Here is a 24,953-nt window from a genome sequence, read left to right as displayed (position 1 = left end):
GAAATTTATAAATGAAAAGAAAACAATATTTATTTATTCTTGTTTGTTAACCATGGTTTAGTATAGTTAACAAAAGAGTGCGGCTATTGAGACCTCTAAATTTGCTCACTAGACCTCATTTTATTGTGAATTATTAAATGACATATACATCCTTATACACAATGACTATTATGGACAATAATTATACAAAAGAAAATATTATATTTATTCTTTTTAGACTTTCTAATTCAATAATAATTGATTCTATTCTTTATTATTTTCTTTATATATTTTTGTTTTTCAATTTATTTTTATTATTAAAGCATATATATAGTTTATAAGAGCTAAGAAAATAATCAATATCGATTATGAGACATACAATTTTGTATTATCATACATGTTGAATGCATATACTTGCAAGGTGCATAAATATTTGTACAAAAAAAATATCTATCGATTTTTAGAAAATATATATTTATTGAAAATATATATTTATTGAAATAATTTATTATGAGGTACAAAACAGAGATCAAATTATTCAAAAGAAAAAAAAATGGAGAAAGTACAAAAGAGAAAAACAATTAAAAAGATATATAGAATAGTTCATGATAGAACATTTTCTTGCATGAAAAAAGTAAGCAAAAAATGAAGATAGGCATAATGGATGTTGAAAAATAAAAAGAGAGGAAAAAAAAAAACAAAGAATGAGAGGTCTATTGAGTGAATAAGAGGTAATTAATTGATTGAAATATATATCAATAAATAACTAAGGTTGTGTTAGAAATTTAAAATGAGGTGTAGTAAGCAAATACTTATATTGAAAAGTAAAAGAGAGATGTTGAGAGAATGAGAGGTATAGTGAGTAAATTTGGAGGTCTCAATAGCCACACTCTTAACAAAAATGACACATGTCATAAAACGAGGTGTGTGGGTATTAGGGTGGGTAAATAAAAGTGATCGGTAAATTTACTTTCGTGTGTTGTGACGTTACATCAATTGAAACTGACCTTAAAATTAAGAGGATATGAAAAATGTTGTATGTTTTACTGTGCACGAGCATGTGCTTTCTTAACGAGAATATGAGCTTCTCTTGTAATATCTACTTTTAATAGTGATTGTTACTCTAGAAGCCCTGTATAAAAATGGACAGGGGGCCGTCCAGGTGGACGATATATATTCCGAGTTAGTATTCCGGTCGACAATCACTTAGGTTTTATGGCAAAAGACTCTTCTACCCTTAATAAAATAAAATATGAAAAATAAAGAGGACCGGTCCCGCAATGCAGCCAAAAAGAATGAGAAAAACACGAAAGGCTTTATACTGCAGAATATGCCAGAGGAAACAAGTGAGTCTGTCCAAGACTGGGGCAACTGTCCAAAATAGTTAGTAAACAAGCAAAACAAGTATACCTGGACTCACTGCCTCCTCTTCGTTACTTGTTAACGAGACTCTCTCTCGTCCTTGTGTTCCTTCTCTTCCGTTTCACCACATAAACACACCCTTTGCCTTTTGTCTCCTAACCTCTCACTTTTTTCGAGTCTACCAATACCATCAGAGCTTTTTTTTTGTTGTTTTTTTTTTTGTTCAATGACGACTCTTAATGTTCCGGCCAGGATGTCCCTGAAGCCTGACCGGACATGGTCCACTGATCGGTTGGCTTCCTCCAAGAGTTTGGGAGAATCTATTGTCTTTGACTACAGACCCAAGAGAGAAAATGACCGGAAGCAAATGTTCAGTGTTAGATCAGTGAGGATCACCCAGCAGAGCAGTGGAGGCAGTCCTGCCTCTCCTAATGGCCCTGTTGGTGGTGTTGTGAGTTTCCCTTTTCTCTCAATATGGGTTGTTGTATTGATTTCATGTGTTTCCTTGAGTTTGTTTTGTATTGCTTGTTTAGTTAGACTGTTGAAAGATTGATACTTTCGAAATTTGAGATCATGGGTTTCAAAATTGCTTGGCAACATTGGCAGAAAGTGTGTCTTTTGCTTGAAGTGTGCTTGAAACACCTATGTTGTTAGTTTGTTATGATCTATGCTCTTAGAAAGCTTAGGCTAAAAGAAGAAACTTGGAAATTTAGTTGTCAAATTTGTTGAATTAGTTGAACTGCCTACTTTTTTGTTTGCTGTGTAGTGAGGGAACGTTTGCCGTGAGAGTGCATTGGTAGTATCAGTCGTGAGTGCTTTGAAGTTGTAACCGTGAAATGTTGTTGATTTGTTTCAGGGGGTTAACTTGACTTATGAAATTCGGTCTTATGATGATTACCATGTGGGTCAGGGAAGGGCATTTGCCTGTGGCCGAAGAAAAACTAAGATAGTCTGTACCATTGGTCCTTCCACAAGCTCACGTGAAATGATATGGAAACTTGCAGAAACTGGGATGAATGTAGCGCGTTTGAATATGTCTCACGGGGACCATACGTCGCACCAGAAAACCATTGATCTTGTCAAAGAGTACAACTCTCAATTCAAAGACAAGGTTATAGCCATAATGCTGGACACCAAGGTACATTCACATTACATTTTCGTCTCGTTCTTCACCTGCTCATATTGTAATGAGCCTGTTGTTAGGTGCTCAGGGTCTTTACTCTTTCATAGATCATCCTCATTCTTCCACCTTCTTTTTATGTGGTTTCCATTCAAAGTTTTAAGGTCATAGTTTTTTATATGATTCATGTAGGGTCCTGAGGTTAGGAGTGGGGATGTGCCTCAACCAATTCTGCTTGCAGAGGGACAAGAGCTCAACTTTACAATTAAAAGAGGAGTTTGCACAAAAGACACTGTTAGTGTAAACTATGATGACTTTGTGAATGATGTGGAGGTTGGAGACATAGTTCTGGTTGATGGTAAGTATAGCTGTCTCTTTGTGGGTGCGAAATTGGTAGATGAGCTAATTTTCATTTGAGCTGACTTGTTCTTGTTGTAACTTGTAAGTATGTACTGGAAAGTTAAATGTTGACTCCAAGAGATTGACGGCCCTTATTTTGTGCATGTGATTCAGTGGAATCTAGAACTCTGTAATTGGGAGCTTGAAAAATTTATTGATTTATTGCTGTGATCAACTTTGATGAGAAAAGCCAGTCTATAGAGCTATACTAGATTTTTTTAGTGCGCTGGTGTTTCTTAACCTCAAGTTGTTGAGACATTGTTTAAGCAAATAAGTACGTGATCTATTCCAGATTGTGAGTCTGATATCATAGCATGCTGTCATCTGACAAGAGAAAAGACTCCGTACTTGTGTGTATACATGTCAAATATTTGATGTGCTGAGTTCATAAGCTATGAATGTAACAAAGAGAGTTCTTTCACCATCTCCCTTTTATACTCATATTTTGAAAATTTGACGATACCTGATGATGTAGCTTGTGTTTCTACCAGGTGGGATGATGTCTTTAGCTGTGAAGTCAAAGACAAAAGATGTGGTAAAATGTTTAGTAGTTGATGGAGGAGAACTAAAATCAAGGCGCCATTTAAATGTGCGTGGAAAAAGTGCAACTCTGCCTTCAATAACAGGTATTCTTCATTAATGTTGTGCGAGTTTATTTGAATTTTTCCATTTGTTGTCCACATTGTTATTTATAAGAAGGAACAAACATGTAAGAAATAAAGAAAACAGTAATATTAATTTACTAACATACTATAGCCTTCTGAGCCAGATAAACATCAACGAGTTGGGAAGCCATAAATTATGTGTATAGTGATACCAGGCAATGAGCATGATCTGGCCTTGTCAGCTCATCCCAATCCTCACCTGACCCAAACTACCAGAAAAACTCTTATTACTTTATATCCAGATGAACAAAAAGAAAAGGCTAACACAGTGCAACTGCACGACAATTTAGCTTCTTTTTTTTGTTGTGTGTGTGTGTGTGTGTGTAATTAGACATCTGACTATGCACTGTTATCCAAAAAAATTAAGTTATTAGAGAATGGATCGATATATATGTTAAGAACACCATATTTTCTGCTAAACTGTAGCCATAATGAATCCTCTGCCAAGTCCAATACAACCACTTCCCAAAAAAAAAGGCTTATTTCACCGGAAAATTACCGATTACCAAATCTGATTATTCCTTTGTTAAGAACTATTTTATCTAATCTTGATGAACTGCTTTTCCCTACCATTTTGATCCAGTCAGCAGAACATCTCTCATCCTATATTCCAACTACAATTTTCATTAATGCTCTATCGATCTCTTTCTACAGAAAAAGACTGGGAAGATATCAAGTTTGGAGTGGACAATGGAGTTGATTTCTATGCTGTCTCATTCGTAAAAAGTGCTGCGGTGGTTCATGAGTTGAAAGATTATCTCAAAGGTATTACTCTAGACACCTCAGTTATTCCTACTTTCAATCTCTTATTCATTTTTAGTTAATTTCTTTTTGGTGCTTCTCTATGTTATTGACTCCTGAACTGAGTGTTGTATTTCTTGCAGGTTGTAATGCAGATATTCATGTTATTGTAAAAATTGAAAGTGCAGACTCTATACCAAATCTTCAATCAATAATTTCTGCATCTGATGGGGTTAGCATTAGTTGTGACTTTATTTTCATGAACAGTAGCCCAGCTGATCCTCAATTGTTAGTTATTACCATCAGCAATGGCATATTATGTAGTTTCATTTTTGTTGGTGGACTTTATAGGCTATGATTGCTCGTGGAGACCTTGGAGCTGAGCTTCCAATTGAGGAAGTTCCTTTGTTGCAGGTAATTTCATTCATGTTATATATATGCACTGACTCGAAATGATACAAGTCTGAGGCAGAATGCCAGTCATACATATCAATAATAATGGACTGCTCTATTCTGAATTTCTAGTTAAGAAATAAGTTTTCAGTAATCTAACTGTGAATTATGGATCTATGTATAAAAATCATGGTTTTTTAACAAAAATTGAAGCAAAGGTGATGGTAGTTTGAAATCTTTTAATTGGCATCTTTTCAACGTACCATCTAATTTGAAATAATTGTTACTACTTAATTTTGACATATGGTTATCAGATCTATGTGTATCATATATGAGGATTAAACTCTATTTCCCTTTTAAATACTCTAAGAGATAGCATATCTCCAACTATGGTGACTATATTGAGTGGTGGCGGAAGAAGTTTATAGGATGTCTTTAGTCGGATGTGATCAAATATATCAAATTCATACCCAAACCAGGAAGTGCATGTAACAGTAACTTTATCTGTGTTTGAGAGATGACAAATAATGGATGACCCAGCGTGTAGGATATCTTAGGCCCTCTGATGATATTTCTTTACATAGCTTGAGCTGTTAATATTTGTGATCAACTTTGAAGCTAATGTTGTTATGGAACTGAACCCTATGTTATCTTAACAGGAAGACATCATTAGAAGGTGTCACACTATGCAGAAACCAGTTATTGTAGCAACTAATATGTTGGAGAGCATGATCGATCATCCTACACCAACCAGGGCAGAAGTTTCTGACATTGCAATTGCAGTGAGAGAAGGTGCCGATGCCATCATGCTTTCTGGAGAAACTGCCCATGGAAAGTAAGTACACTAGTATTCATTAGATGCTTTTGTGACTCCCAGCTACTGTTCTGATAGAAAATTGATTCTATTGTCTCTAACCATTGGACCACTGTAATGTGGGAATAATCTATTTGTTTTTATTTATTTGTTTCTCCACATATTTTGTGGGCTATTTTGGGTACACTGGAAATATCTCTTCATCCTTGTGGTTTTATCACTTTATGTAATTGTTTTTCCACATTGTTCAAGGGCTATATTCGATTTTTCGGTAGATCTGTTTGAACAATAGTTTCATGTTATCACTTCCATGTTCTCAATTTGTAAACTTTTCCTGGTTCTAATTGGTAATGTCGTGTGTCAGTCTGTTGTGGTTTATTCTCTTGCCACTGGAGGGTGTCACTATATAAGTATAGCATTCCCTAACATCTGACATTAATTATTATAGGTGAAATCTGAGGTTGTCTACCATGTGATCAAATGATAATTGTTTTTAGAGAGGGCGAGTCTGAAAAAATCTAGACTAATATTATTATAGGTTCATCTTTTGTTGTTGGCTGTTGACTTGCCTAATAGTATGGATAATTGAAAATCTTGGTTCTTCTGTTTCTTTTGGCTTTCCCTTGTTTGTGGCTGAAGCATGTATATCATCTCTTGTTGAACCAGCTTAAATTTTTATAGCAGGCAATATGTGCTTCCATATATTTATTACTTCTGTAAGTTCATGTCTAGATATCCACTCAAAGCTGTTAAAGTAATGCATACTGTGGCATTGAGGACTGAGTCAAGTCTACCAATTAGCACTATTCCTCCGATCCAATTAAGTGCCTACAAGGTATGCAGTGGTCATACATAGGATTTTATGTTTTTTTTTTTTCATGGATTTTGCTTTTTTTTTTGTTCTCTTCCTTTTGGTTTTTTAACTATATGTTGTCTTTGGCCTGAGGCTCCTGCTCGTTGAATCTTAAATGTGGACGTTTTTTACAGAGACATATGGGGGAAATGTTTGCTTTCCACTCTACAATTATGGCCAACAGTCTCAATACACCCATCATTGTTTTTACAAGGACAGGATCCATGGCTGTACTCTTAAGCCATTATAGGCCATGCTCCACTATCTTTGCCTTCACAAATGAGTAAGTCCGATATCCTAATATATGCATTATGTCTGAAAATGGTGCATATATATTTTGATATATTTTTAGGTCCACACAATGGTCTTTAGTTTTATAGTGCAGCAGTATACGCATATGACATATGTATGGCCTGGAAAAAATGTGAGCTTTAAATAGTACTTCCCTTTCTGTGCCCACAAATTGTTTAGATTTGGATGAAAAGAAATATCATGTCACTCCTGTTACATAGCTGCTGTAGATAAAAAAAAAAAAAAATCAGTCTTCTGTGGTATAGCTCTTCGCTTATCATAATTATGTCAAGGACGGTGGGCTGTATTCTATCTTTTGTTTTTTGTGCACAATTCCATTTATATTTGCTTATAAGAAATGGACACGAGATAATGAGTCTTATGGATAGTGTAGGTACCACTAAAATTAATAACTGGAGTTGTGTCAAGATGTCACATTTAAAAGAGTACATCACAGTCTTCTAAAGCACAACAGCATTTCAATCATGCTAAAGAGCCCAGAAGGAATAATTCAAAACTGAAAAGACACTGGTGCCCAAGTGGATGCTAATAACTGATCTGCTTCGTCTCCCCTTACTCCCTCAAAGATCCTCATATTCTTTGTCATCCACACTGAAATACTACCAACACAACCCCTCTCTCTGCCTCCACGGAATACTTCTCACACAACTAACCTTCTCCTAAACTGTGTTTTTTGGTGTTTAAAGCTAAAAGTTCATCACATTTGAGACTAATATTGTGTTAACCCCTATACTGGATATTTACTGTTCTCTTCTATTTTTACTCTGAAGTCTGAACATTTTCGTGAGTCATATTGCTGTAAAACTAAATTTAAATTTAAATTATGTTTAGCTCCATTCTGACCCTTAATGGAATTTTAAGGTTTTCTGCGGCATTGAAATTAGGGTAAAAACCTAAAATGGTACCTGGACTATTGCGAAAGGTATATTTTGGTACCTACGATTTTTTTTTACTTGAAATGTGTTGTGATATCGGCCAATTATGTATGTCAAGGAACCCCAAAAGAACACAGCAAACCAAGAGAAACAACCACAGAGACAAGACACAAAGAACACAGATTTAAGGTGGTTCAGCAAAACCTTTGCCTACATCCACCGGCAGAAAACATTTCCACTATATTAATAATGGGTACACCATAAAGAATAAGAAAACAAGGACTCTCTCACTTCTCTTCCTATCTCTCTCCTCTCTGCCCTCTCTCACCCTCTAACCGAGAATGGAACACACTTTGGTCTTCGTCTCTGCGATTCAAAACCTAGAGCTGACCCCCTCCTTATATAGCCATAAGGATCTTCAGATCTCTTCACCAAATAGGAATCCTATTCCTATCAAGATTACAGGTACACCATCATCAATAAGGATTTACTTTCCTTATTGGAACACCATACTCTAAGACGAAACATCTTACGAAAAACACATGGGCTGGAAACCTAACAAAATGGTACCTCAAGTGTTACTTCATTACCTGATATGGTAATGGAGCAATACTTGAGGTACCATTTCAATTAAAAAAATTCGTAGGTACCAAAAAGTACCTTTCACAATAGTTCAGGTACTATTTTAGGTTTTTACTCTTGAAATTATTCCACAATGTTTTAGCTTCATATGCCAGTTGCAAATGCAATCACTGTTGTCTTTCTGTCCGAGGGGTTATGGAAGTGTACAAGTTAAACTTGTTTTTTTTGTTATCTGTTCTAAACTCATGACATTTTCTATGCTTTGTAGAGAAAGGATTAAGCAGAGATTGGTGCTTTATCAAGGTGTCCTCCCAATATATATGCAATTCTCAAATGATTCAGAGGAGACTTACTCAAGAGCAATACAGCTATTAGTGGTTAGTGATCACTGATTTCTTAATCTGTTTCTTCCTTTATCTTATTCTTCGTTTGTGGTAAAACTGTTTCAATAAATTTGATGCATAGGCTAAGGGACATTTGAAAGAGGGAGAGCATGTTACTCTTGTCCAAAGTGGCGCACAACCAATCTGGCGTAAAGAATCTTCTCATCATATCCAAGTTCGTAAGGTGGAAAGTATTTCGAACCAATGAGAATTTATTTTTAGGTTTGTTTTGGTTGTTGATAGTCGAATTTACATTTGTGTTGAACTTGCTGAAATCTAATGAATATAGCCCCAATTTTGAATGCAAAAGTAGATCAAGTTGATTTATATCTAATACATAAAGAAATCATGTCATACCAATTTTAGATGTTGCAGAGTGTACTGTGAATTTGTTTTCTTTAATTTATTTGTTTGCTTTTATTGATACTGTTTATCAGCTCAAATCAATTTTCTTAAAGAATCATCTGCATGGATCGTATTCTTTAAATCTATGCCATACAGAGTTGTAACTTCTCTTTGTGAATGCTGTTTTCTGATTTTGGTCCTTTTCTTTACAGTTTACATGGCCAATACACTTTGCATAGGACAGTTATCAGCCATACTGTCAAAAGTATATGTGATTATAGATTCAACTGCTTCGGCCACTTGGCTTTTGCTTAAATCGGAAAAAATTATTGTTTTCCTTTGAGGTAGTTATTTAGGTTACTTACTGCTAGTTCCTAAACAGAGCCTTCATCCTTCTTTAGATAGACATCATCATCCTCATAGTATTTATTATGTTGCCAAAGGAGGAATGAGGAAATGATATATCGTCAAGTTTCTTTCCATTGTTGGCTATCAGCAAACCAGAATCCATCCTAGAAAGCAGAATATGGTCACAAAGTCCTAGTTTCCCTGGGAAGAAGCCTTGTTGAAACCTATGGTTGCCAAAACCCTTTGCTAACATTGTTTCACTAGACTCTTACAAGGAAATATAGAAGCAAGTCTGAGGGAAGAGGTGCTTCCATTAAAAGTCAGAGCAGTTCTCTTACATATTACTACAGCTTCAAAGAGTTCCCATCAGTACAATAGATTTCTCTAGAAGCGCATGTTAAGTCTATAGCTAGCAATAAAACAAACAAATGAGAATGAGGGAAGATCCTAAGACCTAAACCAAAAGCTACCCACCTCTACTAGAACAAGCCTGGACATAAAAAGTACAGTGTTGCTGCTAAAGATACAGAGAAAAACGGGTGCAAGAGAGTTGGTGAGAAAACAGTTCCTTTTACCCCGTTGTTTAGGACCTCATTCGTCTTATTTAATATAGGTTGCTAGCATAGGTCTTAACATGCCTCCTTGATGTTTCCATCAGACTTTGAAGTTCTCTTGCTCTTCATTTTCTTCAAATCTTCCCTCCAACTTGATACACTTGTACCACTTGGCGCATGCAATGTAGACAATCAAATCTATTGATGTCAAGGCAGCTAAGAGGAAGTAAAACCTATCTAGGTGGCCTTTGTTGAGGTTTCCAGGGATCCATCCGGGCATGTGATCTTCAGTTGATATCTTCATGACCATACTCACGAGCAAGCTGCTAACATAGTTACCGAGAGAAATGGATGTCATGCACAGGGCACTTCCGAAGCTCTTCAGTCCATCTGGTGCTTGTGCATTGAAGAACTCCAACTGACCTACATACATGAAAACTTCAGAAGCGCCGATGAATGCATACTGCGGTATTTGCCAGAAGATGCTTAGGGTGCTTGAGCCATCGCAATGGGTGCATTCTTTCTTCGCATACTTGAGTCTGTAGCACTCCACAATTCCAGCTGAAACCATTGCTAAGATTGCTATAACAAGGCCAATTCCCATTCTCTGAAGCTGAGTAAGTCCTTTGGAATCAGATTTTTTTATTCTGCTCACTAGTGGGTCAAGAATGCGGCGGTAAAAGAAAATGAAAACTGCCACACTGAGGATATCGAAGCTAGACATGCTTGCTGGCGGAATGCGGAAGTTTGAAACAGTGGTTTTCATAGCAGCTCCCTGCTCTACAAACAGAGAAGCCATTTGTGTGAAAACCACCGAGTAGAGAATGGTGCACAGCCAAATTGGGAGTAACCTTAGAATGCATTTAACTTCTTCCACTTGGGTAATAGGGCAGAGACGCCATGGGTCTTGAAGACCCTGTTTCTGGTTGTCTAAATCCCTTGATGAGATATATGCTGCCCTGTCCAGGAACCTGTATTCAAAGGAAGTTAGCTCTATGCTTCTATGGTCATAACAATGATAAGATATATATTGGAATCAGCCAAGTATCAAGAACACAGAGTTTCTATATGCTCTTACTTGAACCCATGGGTGTAGAGGATCTTTCGGTTGGAGGACTCCTTTTTTTCCTCTGTATATAATTCCTCTCCACCTGATGGCATATTTACCTTGCCTTTCTTTACAGCAGCAACCAAGACTTGGCAAAACCTTGCAAGAGGATTCCCATTTGGCTTGAAGTGCCTGTACCTAGGAGTCCCTATAAGAAACAAGACCAGTGCTGCAAACGCAGACGCAGTGGACGCCCAGAACCCAAGTGCCCAAATTCCTTCATCCTCGAAGTACCCTAATATGGTGTTGGAGAAAAGGGAGCCTAGGTTCATTGCCAGGTAGAAGTAGCTGAAAAATGCCACCTTTGAGTGTCCTTCCCTGTGGTCCTCTTCATCAAATTGATCAGCTCCAAATGTTGCAATGTTTGGTTGGTACCCTCCATTTCCTAGGGCAATGAGGTAGATGGAAAGGTAGAATAATGCAATTTGGTAGCCTTGATGAGTTCCGCATGGATTTTCTTGGCTCCCACAACCTTTGGGCCTCAGTAAGAAGAGTTGCGATGATAGCGACAATGAAGCCAGTCCCTGCAAGTTAAATGTGTTACAAACAAAGCATTGGAAAGAGTAGTACTACTCATTCTCAATTCGTCTTGGAACATAATGGAAGCAAAATGAAAAAGTGCTTAGCTCATTGTGTGAATCTCAATAAGTATTGGAAGCGAATGACACTTACTATGACAAATATGATCTGAAAGATGGCACAAGTCTTATAGCGTCCCCAGTAAGAATCACTGAGGAAGGCACCAACTAAGGAGAAGATGTAGACAGTTCCGGTCCACTTGCTCACACTGTTAGCTGCTGTTGCATTGTTTTGTTGCAGCACCCTGGTCAAGAAAAGAACCAGGTTCACCCCAACTCCGAAGAATGCTAGGGTTGCCAGACCTTGGTTCACTGGTTTTCAGTGGAACAACAGAATAACGAAAGGGTCAGAAGGTTCAAAAAATGTGATTTCAACTTTAGAGAACTATTGATACTGAAAGATTTAACTAGATTGGAATATTTGAGGCGTAGTTTAAAGCTGTGCGAAGAAGAACGAGTTTGTAAAAATATTTTGAAGCTAATCTAAATTCAAAGACCCAGGGATACATGTAATAAAGTTTCATGCAACAATTGTGCTTCTAAGTTCTAAGTTCTAACTTCTAACGGATTGAAGTCTTATTTTTTTCCTCTGACATCTTTCTGAACTGAAGTTAGAAGGGCAATTCAGAAGCCAAATTAAGCTAAGAAGTTGTTCCATGCTATAGATGACCAAAGAAATCAATTTCTGAGTTGCTTGGCATTGAAATCAAACGCTTCGATTCCAAGGGTAACAAATATTATGAAGATTGGAAGAGAAGTTTCGGAAAACATTTTGAGAACATAATCGAAAACCACATGTGATTAGCATTCATAATCAACCATGTTCAAGATGTCCCATAATTTGGTCCGTCTCCAACATATGCATCAGATTGTTACAATCATCTACAGCTGAAATCTAACTCAGATGCACACATATACAGTTCCTTCTCTAGCTGTATAGCATGCACATCAATTAGGTTCATTTACAAGAGTCTTAATAGAAACTACTATTGAAAAATAGATAAGGCTTTCTTTTAGTTGTTGTTGTTTACAAGTCGAATAAAATGGGTTTAAGACACCAAAGTGACCTGAACTCGATGGGACGTGCCAAAGCAGAAAAGCTTTAAGGTGTGATGCAGTTATATTTGGATATTTACAGTCATGCTTAATTTAGATTAGGCATTCTTTTCTTCCAAACTTTAGTGGAAACTAGGATATATGACCATAAACCAAAAACCCAATTATAATCTCCAGCAACAATGAACACATTACTCATGCATCTCAAAAGCTTCTTGTATGTGATTATGTCTATGATTTTCTGGGTTCTTTGTTCTAATGAGAAAAATAGACCCTTTTTTTTGTTTTTGCAGAAAACATGTAAGTTTTTTTTTTTTTCGTAACCCTTTAACGTAAGATTGGAAGAAAGGACACGTGACAAAAACATACGTCATGCAAAATCAGACACCGATTACGTGTCTGAGACGTATTACTCTGAATGCATGCTTTCCTCACTTTCACGCTCCCTCTCTCTGTCTCTACTACTCTTTCGTCATGGATGTCGTCTACTTCCCAGTCTCTCTCTCTCTCTCTCTCTCTCTCAGTTTCTCTCTCTAAAACAGAAAAACATGGTTCTTGTGGGCGGTGAACTGGCAGTCTGGCACCTTAAATTGGGGCATGTATTTTTGTAGTGGAGTTTAGCTGGCTGTAGAGACACCCAGCATGCAACACTTGGTTCTGGGTTGCAGTGTCCCAAGTGTATCACTTATATCTGCTTCTAGCTTATCAAAGAAAAATCAAACTGCTTATCTAATACACAGGCTTTCATTTCATCCCAGTTTTGCTCTTTTTCAAAAGGTTGTTAAATGTTCTAGCCCGCAGAACAAGACCTAGAAGAGTATCTTGTCTTCAGTACTGGTTAATAAAAGGAGGGGACTTTGAAAGAAACAATTTGATGAGGTTGATGTTTGAAATGAGGTTAGTGATTTTGTCATATAAGCACAAGCACAACTGAAGAAACCAAGAAAACCAAGACATGTGAGTTTTCTTTGTCTTTGTTTCTTGGGTTTCTGGAGGACTGATATGAGAAAACGGTGCTTACCAAGAATGATGATTCCGGCGACCCATCTTCCCGATTTTGCTCTGATTGCTGGCCGGCCATGCATGTCTACACTTCCATCAAGAGTGTTGGTGGTTCCCTCTTCATCTTCTTTGAACTTTACCTGATTTTTTTTTTTTTCATACAAGAGAGATGAAATCAATAAACTAAGCTGATTTTTTTGCTTCCATATATGATCACACAATCAAGTGTTGCCATTACTCAAGAATGCATGCGGTAAAATAAGAAATCATGCCAAGAAGGTGGACATGATTAAATGAAACAGAGATGAATAAAAATAGGAGCTCGATCAAAAAGATGAATGAAAGAAGCAAGGACATTGAAAGGGTATGCTAAACTACCTCGTTGCAGACCTCTAAACAGGCCATTGAAGCTGTTCAGATTGAGAGAAGCTTTTGGATTATTGATAGAGCTAAAAGAAAGGTTGTGAGTGCTAGCCAGAAGGAAGGAAGAGACAATATTCAGAACTACTTGAGCAAAGAAAGAGAGGGGAGGTAGTATTATATAAAGGAAAGGAGGGGGCATTTTACGGCCCAGATCTCACAGATGAAAGTGGGGACACCACATGACCTAATAATCCCTTTTGTTTTCATTTTCATGTTTTCATTCTAGTTTAGGTGCAATCTGTTTGGAGTTTGGACTAGATAGCAAAAGAGAAAATGGAGAGAGGTTCTCCATTGTATTCTTCCCCACTTTGTTTTTTTCGATGAAACATATAACACTTTTGAAAATCGAAAATGGAAGAAATGCTCTGGAAATGTAGCCTAAGTATTTTGTTTAGTTTTCACTTGAATTTCTAGGATAATTTTGATAGCTAGACTCCTTGAAAAAAATTTGATTCCTTGTTTTTAGGATATTCCCAATTTGATGCTGATTGTCGGCATTTTTTTCTGGAAAATTTGGACATTTTATTATAATTACTTTCGTTTTTTTTTTCTTTTTATAAGTGATTAAGTTCATACGTTACAGTTTCCTCATTGCACATATGGACATTATCCTATTTTATCCCTTTATATTCAGTTGGAACAAATCCGAGTGTTCTTTAATAATGCAAAATGAATTTAGCTTGTCACTTAGCTGGGGATCGTTTAAAAAGAGGATAAGATCACTTACATACACTTGGTTTTTCTTAGTTCTTGTGACTTAGACGTACAATATATGACTTAGATTTGCTGCTCAATTATTATGAGGGATAAGATTCCTTAATCATATGCACATTTCACTAATCACAGTTAAGGAATGAAGAGTTCACATTCTTCTTGAGAGGAATTGGTGGTGTTTTTGAATTATTGCATAAATAATGCACATTTTTCTGAGTACTTTATGCTTCAAGTTGCTAAGACATTCTCTTACACCCAAGATAATATGCCTTTTACAGTTTCTATTAGCAGCTAGGGTATTAATTCAAAATGCACTTTGTCCACAAATATTCTATATAATAAACGAGTGATTTAGGATGACTGTTAAATAAACAGAATTACACCTGTTTCTTTTTTTATCACATTGGGTTCTTAAGAGGGTACGTAGATGCTTAAATTCTTGTGTACTTGCTCCTCTACAAGTCATACAAATTTCTTCAAGAATAGTAGCGCTTCATGGCCATTATTACTTCTATTTCTATGCTCGTTGGAAACAACTCAACAGACAACTTATTGTAGAGCTGTATGTTTTGCATCCTTTGAGAACTATTTGCTTTGTTTTGACAATGATGATAAGAAAATGATGAATATATGTAGCTAGATTTCTCATTATTCAATCTTTTGCTTTGATTATGTACTTAAAATGCTTACTAATTTAAGTATGTGTGAATGATTTACAACGACAGTATAATTATTCACATACTCACTCCACAATCAAAAACCGCTCAAACGTGCAGTTAACAGACAGCAACACGACAACTTCTTCAAACTCAGTTATTGTAATAATCCAAATGTTAATAAGGCGGTTGTATCGAGATGTAATCCAAAGTGATACGTACATACACGCTATTTCCAAATTACAGTTATGCTAGTTAAGTTAGTGTGGTGAATGAAGAACAAGTAAAATATGACATTGTTTTGTCGGTAGATATTTAACGTACAAAGTCGTTTTATAGATATTCTCATATATGTGCCTGTAATCTTCTTTGATGAAAACAATGACAAAATTCATTATTGATGATAAAGAGAATTACAACGCTATCCATGCCCTTACGCAACCATGAGCCATCAACATTGGTGAATAAGAATGCAGAGGGAAGGAATAAACCAAAGCTAGACCGTGAAACTGTTAGCTAGAAATCGCAGACATCGTTGAACAAGACATGCACATCGTGCAAAAAGCAAACCATATGAAGCCAAATAAGTATTCCTAGCTAATAGGGATTAACTGATGGTTAACAACCCAAAAAACCTGCAAATTAAGCACAAGAATTTCCGTCGACAGATGTCGAACAATTTCGTGATAAGCTACGTACGTACAAAAGCAAGAAATGCAGAATCACTGAAAGGGCTAATAATGCAGATACTCCAATCGACAACAATATTCTTATAATTAGTTAGTTGATGAGGAGACAACTTTCATAGAATAGGAATAAGGATCTCCCAACAGTACGTGAGGGATGACCTTAATTATTGCGAATTATAGGTTTGCTTTCTCAGTTCCTGTGAAACAATGATGCAATAATATATCCACGCACCTCAGATAAAAATAGCATTTCAGGACTTTGTTAAAACCGTATCTCAATTAAGATTTTCTATTTTTTTTTTCTAATAATGATGTAATTTTATGTATTTGCACCTCTTTACTTCTATATATATATATGGACAGACTTTCTTGGCTAAGGATGTCCTTATTTATTCTTAGAGTGCGGATTTCCACTTTAGACTCACTTTTCAATCAAATTTTCACATCTCTACCGTCTAGTCTTCAGATACTAATGTATAGAATTTCAGCCAATTTGGTTATCATTAAGGCACTCAAATTCGATTAAACCAATGGATGAACATAATTATGTCGAACTTGAACCGTTCATGTTTATTACAGAAATACGCAGTTTTGAGTGCCTTAATGATAACCAAATTGGCTGAAATTTTGTACCTAAAGACTATACAGTGGAGATGTGAAAAATCGATTGAAAAGTGAGTTTAAAGTGGAAATCCGCACCATAAGAATAAATAAGGACATCCTTACCTGAGAAAGACTGTATATATGGATGTCCACATGTCCCTATAAATATTGGCGGTAGTACCTAGCTAGATACCACTGTCAATATCTATCTAAAAAAGAAAAAAAAATACAGTAAATGTCAGTATCTCATTGAGTAGAAAATAATTTTCAGATTTACAAACTATACATCACAAAATTTCTCGTGAAAGTTTGAGACCATTCATTTGTGTAACCAGAGCAACAACCAAGTGCTAAAAGGACTCTATGTTGGTTTTAGAAGATAGTCATAAAAGATTGAGATATTTAATTGAAGAGAATGTAATGCTATGCGATTCACATTTTCGGGTATCATCTGAATCCCATCTTATGTAGCACATGATGTGCGAAAAAGACCAACATTAGAACATATATCTCCCTATAACATATACTCAATCACTATATGATCACGTGGTTGCGCCACATCAGCTTAGAGTCAGTTGATGGAAGTGCTTCCAGTAATCCGACACCGAGCAAGGATAATCTACTATGAGGACAGAGTTTGATCGATATGCATGCGCAATTTGGCTTAGCGCTGATGTGCTTTAATTGAGCTTCGTCCCTATGTTTTTGGTCACCTCAATTTGTATAGTATGCGCGCAGCGAAGTCTATGAATTAAATTATTATATTTCTTTTTATTTCCACGTACTTCATCAAATTAGGTTTGTCAAATTTACACCCCTAACTGATTTGGTAATCTAAGTTTTTAGATGTCGAGTGATTTTTCTACCTAAGATTAAAATTATTAAAGAAACAAACAAAGAGAGCTAAAATGTACAAGGGGTAGACACATGAAAATAATAACTCATTTAGCAAAGCAAATTCCCAAGAAGTCAAAGTGAAGATGTCAGTCCTTGAAAGGATTGGATGAGAGGACCTAAATCAAAGATTAACCTTCATTTGGAAGTGTTCTAGCTAGTTCAAGTAATTAGATAAATGATGAGGTTTAATTAGTTTGTTATTATTGTTAAATTAATCTTTTGAGATATCTTGTGATTGTTTACGACTCTCACTTTATGCAATGCATTATCTTTTTAATATTTCATTTTATTTGATGCATAAATGAAGATATAGATGGGGACAAGAAACTAAAGCTTATAAAGCTTATTAAGGGGAAGACAACCAATAAACGTGACGTATAATTGACCTCAAGTTTCTACTACGAATCAAAGAGACAAACAACAACTCAATAAGCTAAAGGGAGCTAGCTAGGGCCAGTAATTCACACAATCTGTGCGGATGAACGTAATGACAAGATCTGAACCGTATAGCATTATCAATTTGTTCTCTTATATATTTTGCGTGTCATTTCGCCAGTTTAACCATTTTTGGTATCTGCAGTGCTAAACCAGCTTTGCTAAATCCATTTCCATCGTTCATGCGTGCGTTGAGCAATGGAAGCAAAGTTAGTAGGTGAAACTAGAAGCTGTATATATATCAAAAGTAACCACACACGATCATCAATTGGTTAATTTCGTGTTATATAAACAAGAATATTAGGGATGACATAATACCTAACTTTGAGTTGAAACGCAGTGGCTCGTATTCTGTCTATGCACTAACTTATCAAATACAGTAGCCCCAAATTAATCATATATATAAGATCCTGTATTACATTTTGGGATTCTCTTACGCATGCATATCATTACAAAAGTAGCATATTGTAATATAGAATTGAGAGGTTGGCTTATCATTTGTAGCCATATGCTGCATTTCTTGTGGCTTAGTATATGTATAGTCTGCTTTCGCGAGTCATATCCCACTTTGCAGTTTGCTTAAGAAAACATCAGCATCGTTGCCCAATCAATCGAATGTCCAATATGATGTTACAAGACTAATGTTTTCTTGTCATGAGGGAAAATCTTGCAAAATAACAGATTTTTGTCGAACTCTTAATGATGCCGTCAACACTATTAGAAAATATTACTAGCTACTCTTACAAAGTGATGTGCGATTGAATAACTCTGTGAGTGATAACTGATTGACTAACTCGTGTGTTATTATATACTGTATGTGACATACCAAATTCATACATTTTCATTATCGTAGTTTGATACACATAACACATGCATTGATGACAATTTCAACCATTAAAAAACTTCGGGTCCGAACCAGTTTGGATTCACTTATTCATACCTAATGGGTTAATACCTTTGAAACGTCATGGAATACTTTTTAATGGCGTTTGCCAAATAGAACGGCATCACTTTATATAGCGTTTGGGAATGGCATTTAAAAACGCCATAAAAGACATTAATGTGTATATGTGTAATAGTGATAGGAGAGTCCAGACGCAAGTTTTTCCATTAACTAATGGTCTGAGTTATGATCTGAGAATGGACAATGCTAGCAGGTTTATGAGATCAAGTTCTCCAAAAATTTAACGTCATTACACCGAGTTCACGTTCATTGTTCATTTAAACATATCTCAGTTTTTCACTTCACGATATACAATGCTGGACGTTGAAAGTTTTGGAACATTTGACCTTGCAACAGCTCGAGCTTCTCTGATATATAAGCTCACTGACTGTTGAAACGTCAGATCATCAGGTACCATTGACAATTTGACATCAACATCAACATTAACATCAGCTAGCCCTGGTTTACAAGCACACTGGTTGAAGATCATTGGCCGCAGCTGCGGTGTGCCCCAGGCCACCAGCAGAGAAGGAGAACTTTCTTCTGGCTTCCATGGATTTTTCCAATCCATAGTCAATATATACATGCATGCTCGATCGTCTTCCTGTTTTCACCACTACCGACGGTCAAGTTTTATAGGTGCAGTAGTCTTGTAAAGTCTCAATCCTCGAATTCGCTTATCAATCAACTTGAATATCAGCCATGTAATGTAAACTCTATTTCGACAAGAGGCCACCGAGAATTGATCGGATTTCTTGTTTCTTGCATGTCTTGTCTTATCTGCTGCTGTAACATCGATGAGATCATAAAGTAGTTAATCATTAAGATCATGACCTGGGTAAAATTAGGACGACCTTTGGTTTGCCACTAAGAAGCTTAACCTAAAAATCCTATCTTGTTTTCGACAAGTAGCATTACAATCACACATACGTAATGAGAGTTATCTAACTTGACCCCTTACTAATATTATCATATTCTAAAGTTTTAGTTGGCGGTACAGAATTTTAAGAACTTAATTCGATCTCCGGATGATGAGATGGCCATGGGATCGGAGAATGCTCACTAAAACTTGTCTTACCGTATCACATGATCGCTAATTTGATCATACATGTAGCCATGCAATAGTATGGATCACAATATCTCCTAGTTGAGCAACATTTAGCCGAATAGGATTGAGCAATACTTGACATTACTCAGTGTGCTTCCTATCCCAATTGTATCCAAGTTCATAATATTGATACTGGTAGTCACTAGCTTAACATTAATTTTCCTCCAATCGTTGGTTTCTATTGACTATATATGGTGCACGATATATCTATCAGAGTAATTTATGATTATGGAGTATCATTTTCTTTCAATTAGAAACAATAACGTTTGCTAAATTTACCAATAACATTAATCTAGATCACAATATGCATAATGGTCCGGACACCAAACTATAACATAATACGTATATTAAAAGCTTTACACATGAAAAAATTTTGATAAACAAAAAGTCGAGGAGAATATAATCCACACTCTCTTATTTTTGACCCGTTCATTCTTTTATTTTTAGTTAAAAACTTTATAGAAAGACAAGATTTAAGTTACCGATCACAAAATTATAATTACTAAAAAACAACAATGAAATGTAGGTGTATTGTAGTTAGAAATGTAAATCTCAGTCTCTAAACAATTTTGAAAAACAGATACTTTACAAGATAAAAACAAAACTTTCTAACTGTGTACGTGGGAAGCTGAAGTTGGGAAACTTTGTTAACTATTTGCGCATGCTTAGATCGACTAGATCGTCAAGGAGATCTGGTTATTTGGATACAGCTTCAAACCATAAATGGAAGTAGACATGCATGTTGGCTATCTGTATAGACCTCTCAGAATCAAATAATACGTATTCTGATTGATTGAAGATTCGCATAAACCCTATCTTGACCCGCCGCCACCAGCACCTCTACATTTTCATCTTTAATTTAATTAACATGGCCATGGTCTAGCTTGAATGATACAGCTAGGTGATTGCTTAGCAGGATTTTTCTTCTATTCTAATAATATGATGGTGATGTATGCTTTTGCTATTGCTAAACTTATTTGGGATTGTCTTTACATATTATTGCTCTTCTTTACTTTCTGCTTTCTTGTTCTCTTTGTACAATTTAGTCTATTTCATAGCTGTATTTGTTTCTGAGAGGAAAATTTCTCCAATCTGCTATATTTGAGCACTTTAGAACCGAATGAGATGTTTGTGATGTAATAGGTGATATATAGTGTGTTTAGTGGTAGACACAGACCTGTCTTTAACCATATGAAGGTGGAGGGGGTTGAAGAATTATTAGCCAATTCATGAGCAATCATTTCAGTTAGGTTATCCCACAAAGGAGAGGCCGAAACATGTCGAGCTCTGCTGTTTCCTTAATATTTGGCTTTTATTTTGTGCGACAGCTACTGGTGGATTTTTGGCTTCTGTGGCAGCTACTATTCTGAAATGAAAAATACGAAGGGCACCAATAATTTCAAATGGTGTATAAGCTTATATGAAAAGGACTTGTTTCTGTTCATCGTGGTGAAAGTTTGAGACTGATCTTCTGCTCTATTTCCTTTTTTTTTTTTCTTTTTCTTTCTATGCTACTACACATGCATGGTTCATGGTTATATCTAGCAATTCAATTTAAACGTACTGTTCCTTCATTTGGTAGCTATTTAGACAAGCATTTCGTCGATGCATATACATATCTCGAAGGATCGAATTTTCGGATAATTATAGCTTGCTATATGAATCATACTTCCACCAACTTATTTGCAGGTCAGGATTTGACAGTAATCGATAGTATCATCATATACGGTTTTCAGTCTTTTCACTTAATCATTGCTCTCTCTCTCTCTCTCTCTCTCTCTCTCTCTCACGATCGAGCAGCATGCAGTTCTTAAAGCATTGACCAGTTTCGATCACTGAAACCATATGTGAGCTGTTTGATCAGATCATAAACTGATCGATCGATAACCTATTAATCAATGTACGTAACGTAAATAATATGTTATATCCATTCTGGATCATTGGTAATTGGCAATTTGGCATATATATAGATTGTTGGTCGATATTTCTTGCTTATGATAAAAACCATTAAGTTTAATTAACATAAGTTATTTTTTCCAAACTGGACAAACAATGGACTGTCACTGCAACTCGATCGTTTTATATAGCTCTTGTAGCTGGCAATAAGTAACTCCATCTTTAATTTCATGGCCAGGAAAATGAAAGCTTCGGTTTCCCGAATAACGTTGTCTTGATCCGTTGATCGTCTGATCGAGTACGTAGTGGATAACTGGATATCTTTGGTGGGTGAGAGTCTGTGGCATTTGGTTAGAGAACAGTGTCCGTCCGTGGCAACTGGTAATTGAGATCGATGAAGAAACATCAAGCTAGCTAGTATTAAAATATCAAAGTAAAATAATATAAATAGGTTTTAGGCAACCATAAGAATGGAAAAGTAACGACCTACCAATATTGTCCAATTTTAGTTGATGACTATGTTACCACAATCTATACCACCACATGAGATCCCATTCGCCATATACTTACAAAACCTGATGAACTTAATTTGTTCCTGCCTAATAATAACCCTTGGTTAGTGGGAGTGTCTGCGCTCTTATATATTCAAGTTGTCAGATTTGAACTTCATAACACTACATACATATATATAAAAGCAGTTGATCGATCAAGACCCACTATAAGCTATCCAATATATTACCTAACTAATATCATAAAATACAAAAGGATTTCTAGCTAGCTCCCGTAAAGTTTTTTTTTGATAGATCCTCCATTTTTCTTCTCCTTGCATATGTACCTTTCATCTTTGCAAGATTATGCATATAACATTTGATGATTAGGAAGCCACAATGAGGATGCGAACAAATAAGCATGTATTTTTGGCCAATCCAAAAGCTGAAAATCAAAGTGGTAAAAGTCTGTAAAGCTTTGTTAAGGGAGTACAGTTCATTGATTTAATGTATTCCAAGTTCTGAAAGTGTAATAGTAATATATGAAAAGGAACTCGACTTTTGTTACTCTTTTCTTCTTTTATAATTTTCAGTCACCTAAAAGATCTTTGTTAAATATTAATGATAACAAATTGGTGTTAAGAAATTAAATGATTTTCTGTACTTAAAAGTTGATACTTTATGTAGATTTCCAAGTTGCAGCAACCCCCTCCAAAAGAAGAAATAAGCAGGAGAAGAGCATTTGTCCATAAAAATAACGAGGGTTTTGATTTTATTTCAATCGGAAAAGATAATGAAAGTGCGTGATCTTTGTTGTTTTTTCAGGAACAAGTTAGTATTAGGGTATTAATTTAAGAAAAAAGAAGTGGGATCATGAGCTTTGAACAATGGCCATATATAGATCCACTACTTTGTTTCTGGAACTATAGATTGGCACATAAACATACAATATATGATACTGTAATTTATATGGTTGTGCCTGCAGAACTAGGGCTTCTGTGCATGAAACCATGCACCGCTGCTTGGGACACAAGAAAGGCACAGATCAGTCAAATAGAAAAGGAAGAGAAAAATTGCATTCCCTTAATATTACATACAAAAATCTTCTTGTGTTTTTTTCTTCTACGAAATAACACAGTATATAAAGAGAACAAAGGTCAGGTGTGGCAGAGGAACCTAACCAGTATCAAAATCCCAAGGAACAGACTCCTGAGGACTGATGTGGGAACTATCAAAATCAACTTAACAACAAATTCTTCTTTGCTTCTTATCATAATTATCTTGTGGAACCGCTTATTATTTTGGCCAAGTAAAAATGTGATCTATACGCTAATAAAATAATTAGCAATGCTAAAACATACTGAAAACATACCTTGGTGATTTTATTGATTGTTTAGCTGATACATCCTTATCGTACTAAGGTAATTAAGCGGTAGGTCTTTGATATTGGGTACAATAATACTAGAATATTTAGCCCAAGTACGGTTCAGCTGGTCAAGCCCGATCTACTTTCATAAGATTGTCTATCTTTCTTTCTAGGATGGTCTAAATCATTTTTTTTCTTCTTTTGAAATACGGACATTACGCCAAATGTATCGATCGTACGTAGTAGGAAAACAATCTAAACATGATCCGCCTTCGTGGGTTAAGTTAGAATTAAAATCATGCAAAACAGATCGTAAAATGAAAACCGGCTAGTAACTAAGACATGTAGGAATCCTACTTATTATCTAGCAGAACCCGGAACCACCTTATGCAGAGAGAGGGTCTCCCCCAAAGTACCATCAGCCGAAGAGGGATCAACCTCTTCAATTACTTGTCTACCAGAAGACTAACCCCTCGATCAACAAAACATGGTCACAAAAACTAATTTTTTTTAGCTTTACAAGGACCTCCAGATTTCATAGCCAGCTTCCAAGGATGAACATTCTCAACCCTCTTCTTGTTCTTTGAACCAAGAGGTCTTCCAACTTTCCGCTTCTTAGCAGGGAAACAGTGATCAGACCACCTGCATGTGCCATGGCCATCTTTGGTTCAAATGCAAGTTCGAAAGGCACTAGAGCGAGTTGCTCATCCGATACTTGGTTCACCCCACGTTCTCGGTTACCAAGAGGCTCCGACCCATATCCAGACCTTGTTTCACATCAGAAATAGCCGGAATCACTTTAGCCACTTTAGGTATTGCTAGAACAGTAGCAAGGCAATTGTTTTCAACGGTACTAATTGCGCAGCTAGCTTTGATGCCGAAATCCCATGCAGAGAACAAGTGAAGGACGATATCCTTGCCGATGCATTTAGCTTGGTATCTATCAAGGCAAAAGGGTGAGGCTAGGAGAGGGTGCCACCGCAAAAGGGTTACTAAATGACCCAAAGCTAAAAAAACCCCTAAATCCTTATTCACAGGGTTAGGGTTAGGGTTTTGAAAAACCCTAGCCAATCGAGCCACCATAATCTGTCGGAGTTGTCATGGACTCGATCTCGATATGTTGAGGAGTTAGTATTGGAGGGCCACAGCATCCGGCTGTCGGGTGCTCCAACATGCCGCAAACACGGCATAACCAAATTTTGTCGCTTGGTTGGATCACACAACCTATGGAGAATGCGGACTCAAATTCTGTCGCCTCACCGTATC

At 36.2% G+C, this 24,953-nt stretch overlaps 2 protein-coding genes across 2 annotated transcripts; one reads left to right on the top strand and one right to left on the bottom strand.

Annotated features, from left to right (window-relative positions):
* Window positions 1-1,272: 1,272 nt before the first annotated feature.
* Window positions 1,273-8,844, top strand: LOC101291338 (pyruvate kinase isozyme G, chloroplastic-like). The gene is made up of 12 exons (XM_004300216.1): window positions 1,273-1,792; window positions 2,198-2,479; window positions 2,654-2,819; window positions 3,352-3,486; window positions 4,180-4,290; window positions 4,410-4,498; window positions 4,618-4,680; window positions 5,319-5,494; window positions 6,206-6,308; window positions 6,461-6,609; window positions 8,364-8,472; window positions 8,561-8,844. The coding sequence occupies exons 1-12, from the start codon at window positions 1,568-1,570 to the stop codon at window positions 8,684-8,686; spliced, it is 1,734 nt and encodes a 577-aa protein (XP_004300264.1). The 5' UTR covers window positions 1,273-1,567; the 3' UTR covers window positions 8,687-8,844.
* A 569-nt stretch (window positions 8,845-9,413) lies between these two features.
* Window positions 9,414-24,770, bottom strand: LOC101311873 (nitrate transporter 1.5-like). The gene is made up of 7 exons (XM_004301652.1): window positions 24,412-24,770; window positions 24,214-24,329; window positions 21,551-21,591; window positions 13,489-13,573; window positions 11,506-11,723; window positions 10,804-11,357; window positions 9,414-10,696 (listed from the first exon to the last, which is right to left on the bottom strand). The coding sequence occupies exons 1-7, from the start codon at window positions 24,768-24,770 to the stop codon at window positions 9,826-9,828; spliced, it is 2,244 nt and encodes a 747-aa protein (XP_004301700.1). The 3' UTR covers window positions 9,414-9,825.
* Window positions 24,771-24,953: the final 183 nt, after the last annotated feature.

Source organism: Fragaria vesca, linkage group LG5, assembly GCF_000184155.1.
Source record: "Fragaria vesca subsp. vesca linkage group LG5, FraVesHawaii_1.0, whole genome shotgun sequence".
NCBI lineage: Eukaryota > Viridiplantae > Streptophyta > Magnoliopsida > Rosales > Rosaceae > Fragaria > Fragaria vesca.
This window is presented reverse-complemented; position numbering and strand designations above follow the sequence as displayed.

What these genes read in the sequence shown, in the direction of transcription:
- LOC101311873 (XM_004301652.1), bottom strand. Translation starts at nt 24,770, where the DNA reads ATGGTGGCTCGATTGGCTAGGGTTTTTCAAAACCCTAACCCTAACCCT. An exon ending in TTGGTAACCGAGAACGTGGG is followed by an intron (nt 24,330 to 24,411) that starts GTGAACCAAGTA and finishes TGGCACATGCAG; the next exon opens with GTGGTCTGATCACTGTTTCC. An exon ending in CGCCGGAATCATCATTCTTG is followed by an intron (nt 11,724 to 13,488) that starts GTAAGCACCGTT and finishes ACTGAAAACCAG; the next exon opens with TGAACCAAGGTCTGGCAACC.
- LOC101291338 (XM_004300216.1), top strand. Translation starts at nt 1,568, where the DNA reads ATGACGACTCTTAATGTTCCGGCCAGGATGTCCCTGAAGCCTGACCGG. An exon ending in ATCTTTGCCTTCACAAATGA is followed by an intron (nt 6,610 to 8,363) that starts GTAAGTCCGATA and finishes TATGCTTTGTAG; the next exon opens with AGAAAGGATTAAGCAGAGAT. An exon ending in GAGCAATACAGCTATTAGTG is followed by an intron (nt 8,473 to 8,560) that starts GTTAGTGATCAC and finishes TTTGATGCATAG; the next exon opens with GCTAAGGGACATTTGAAAGA.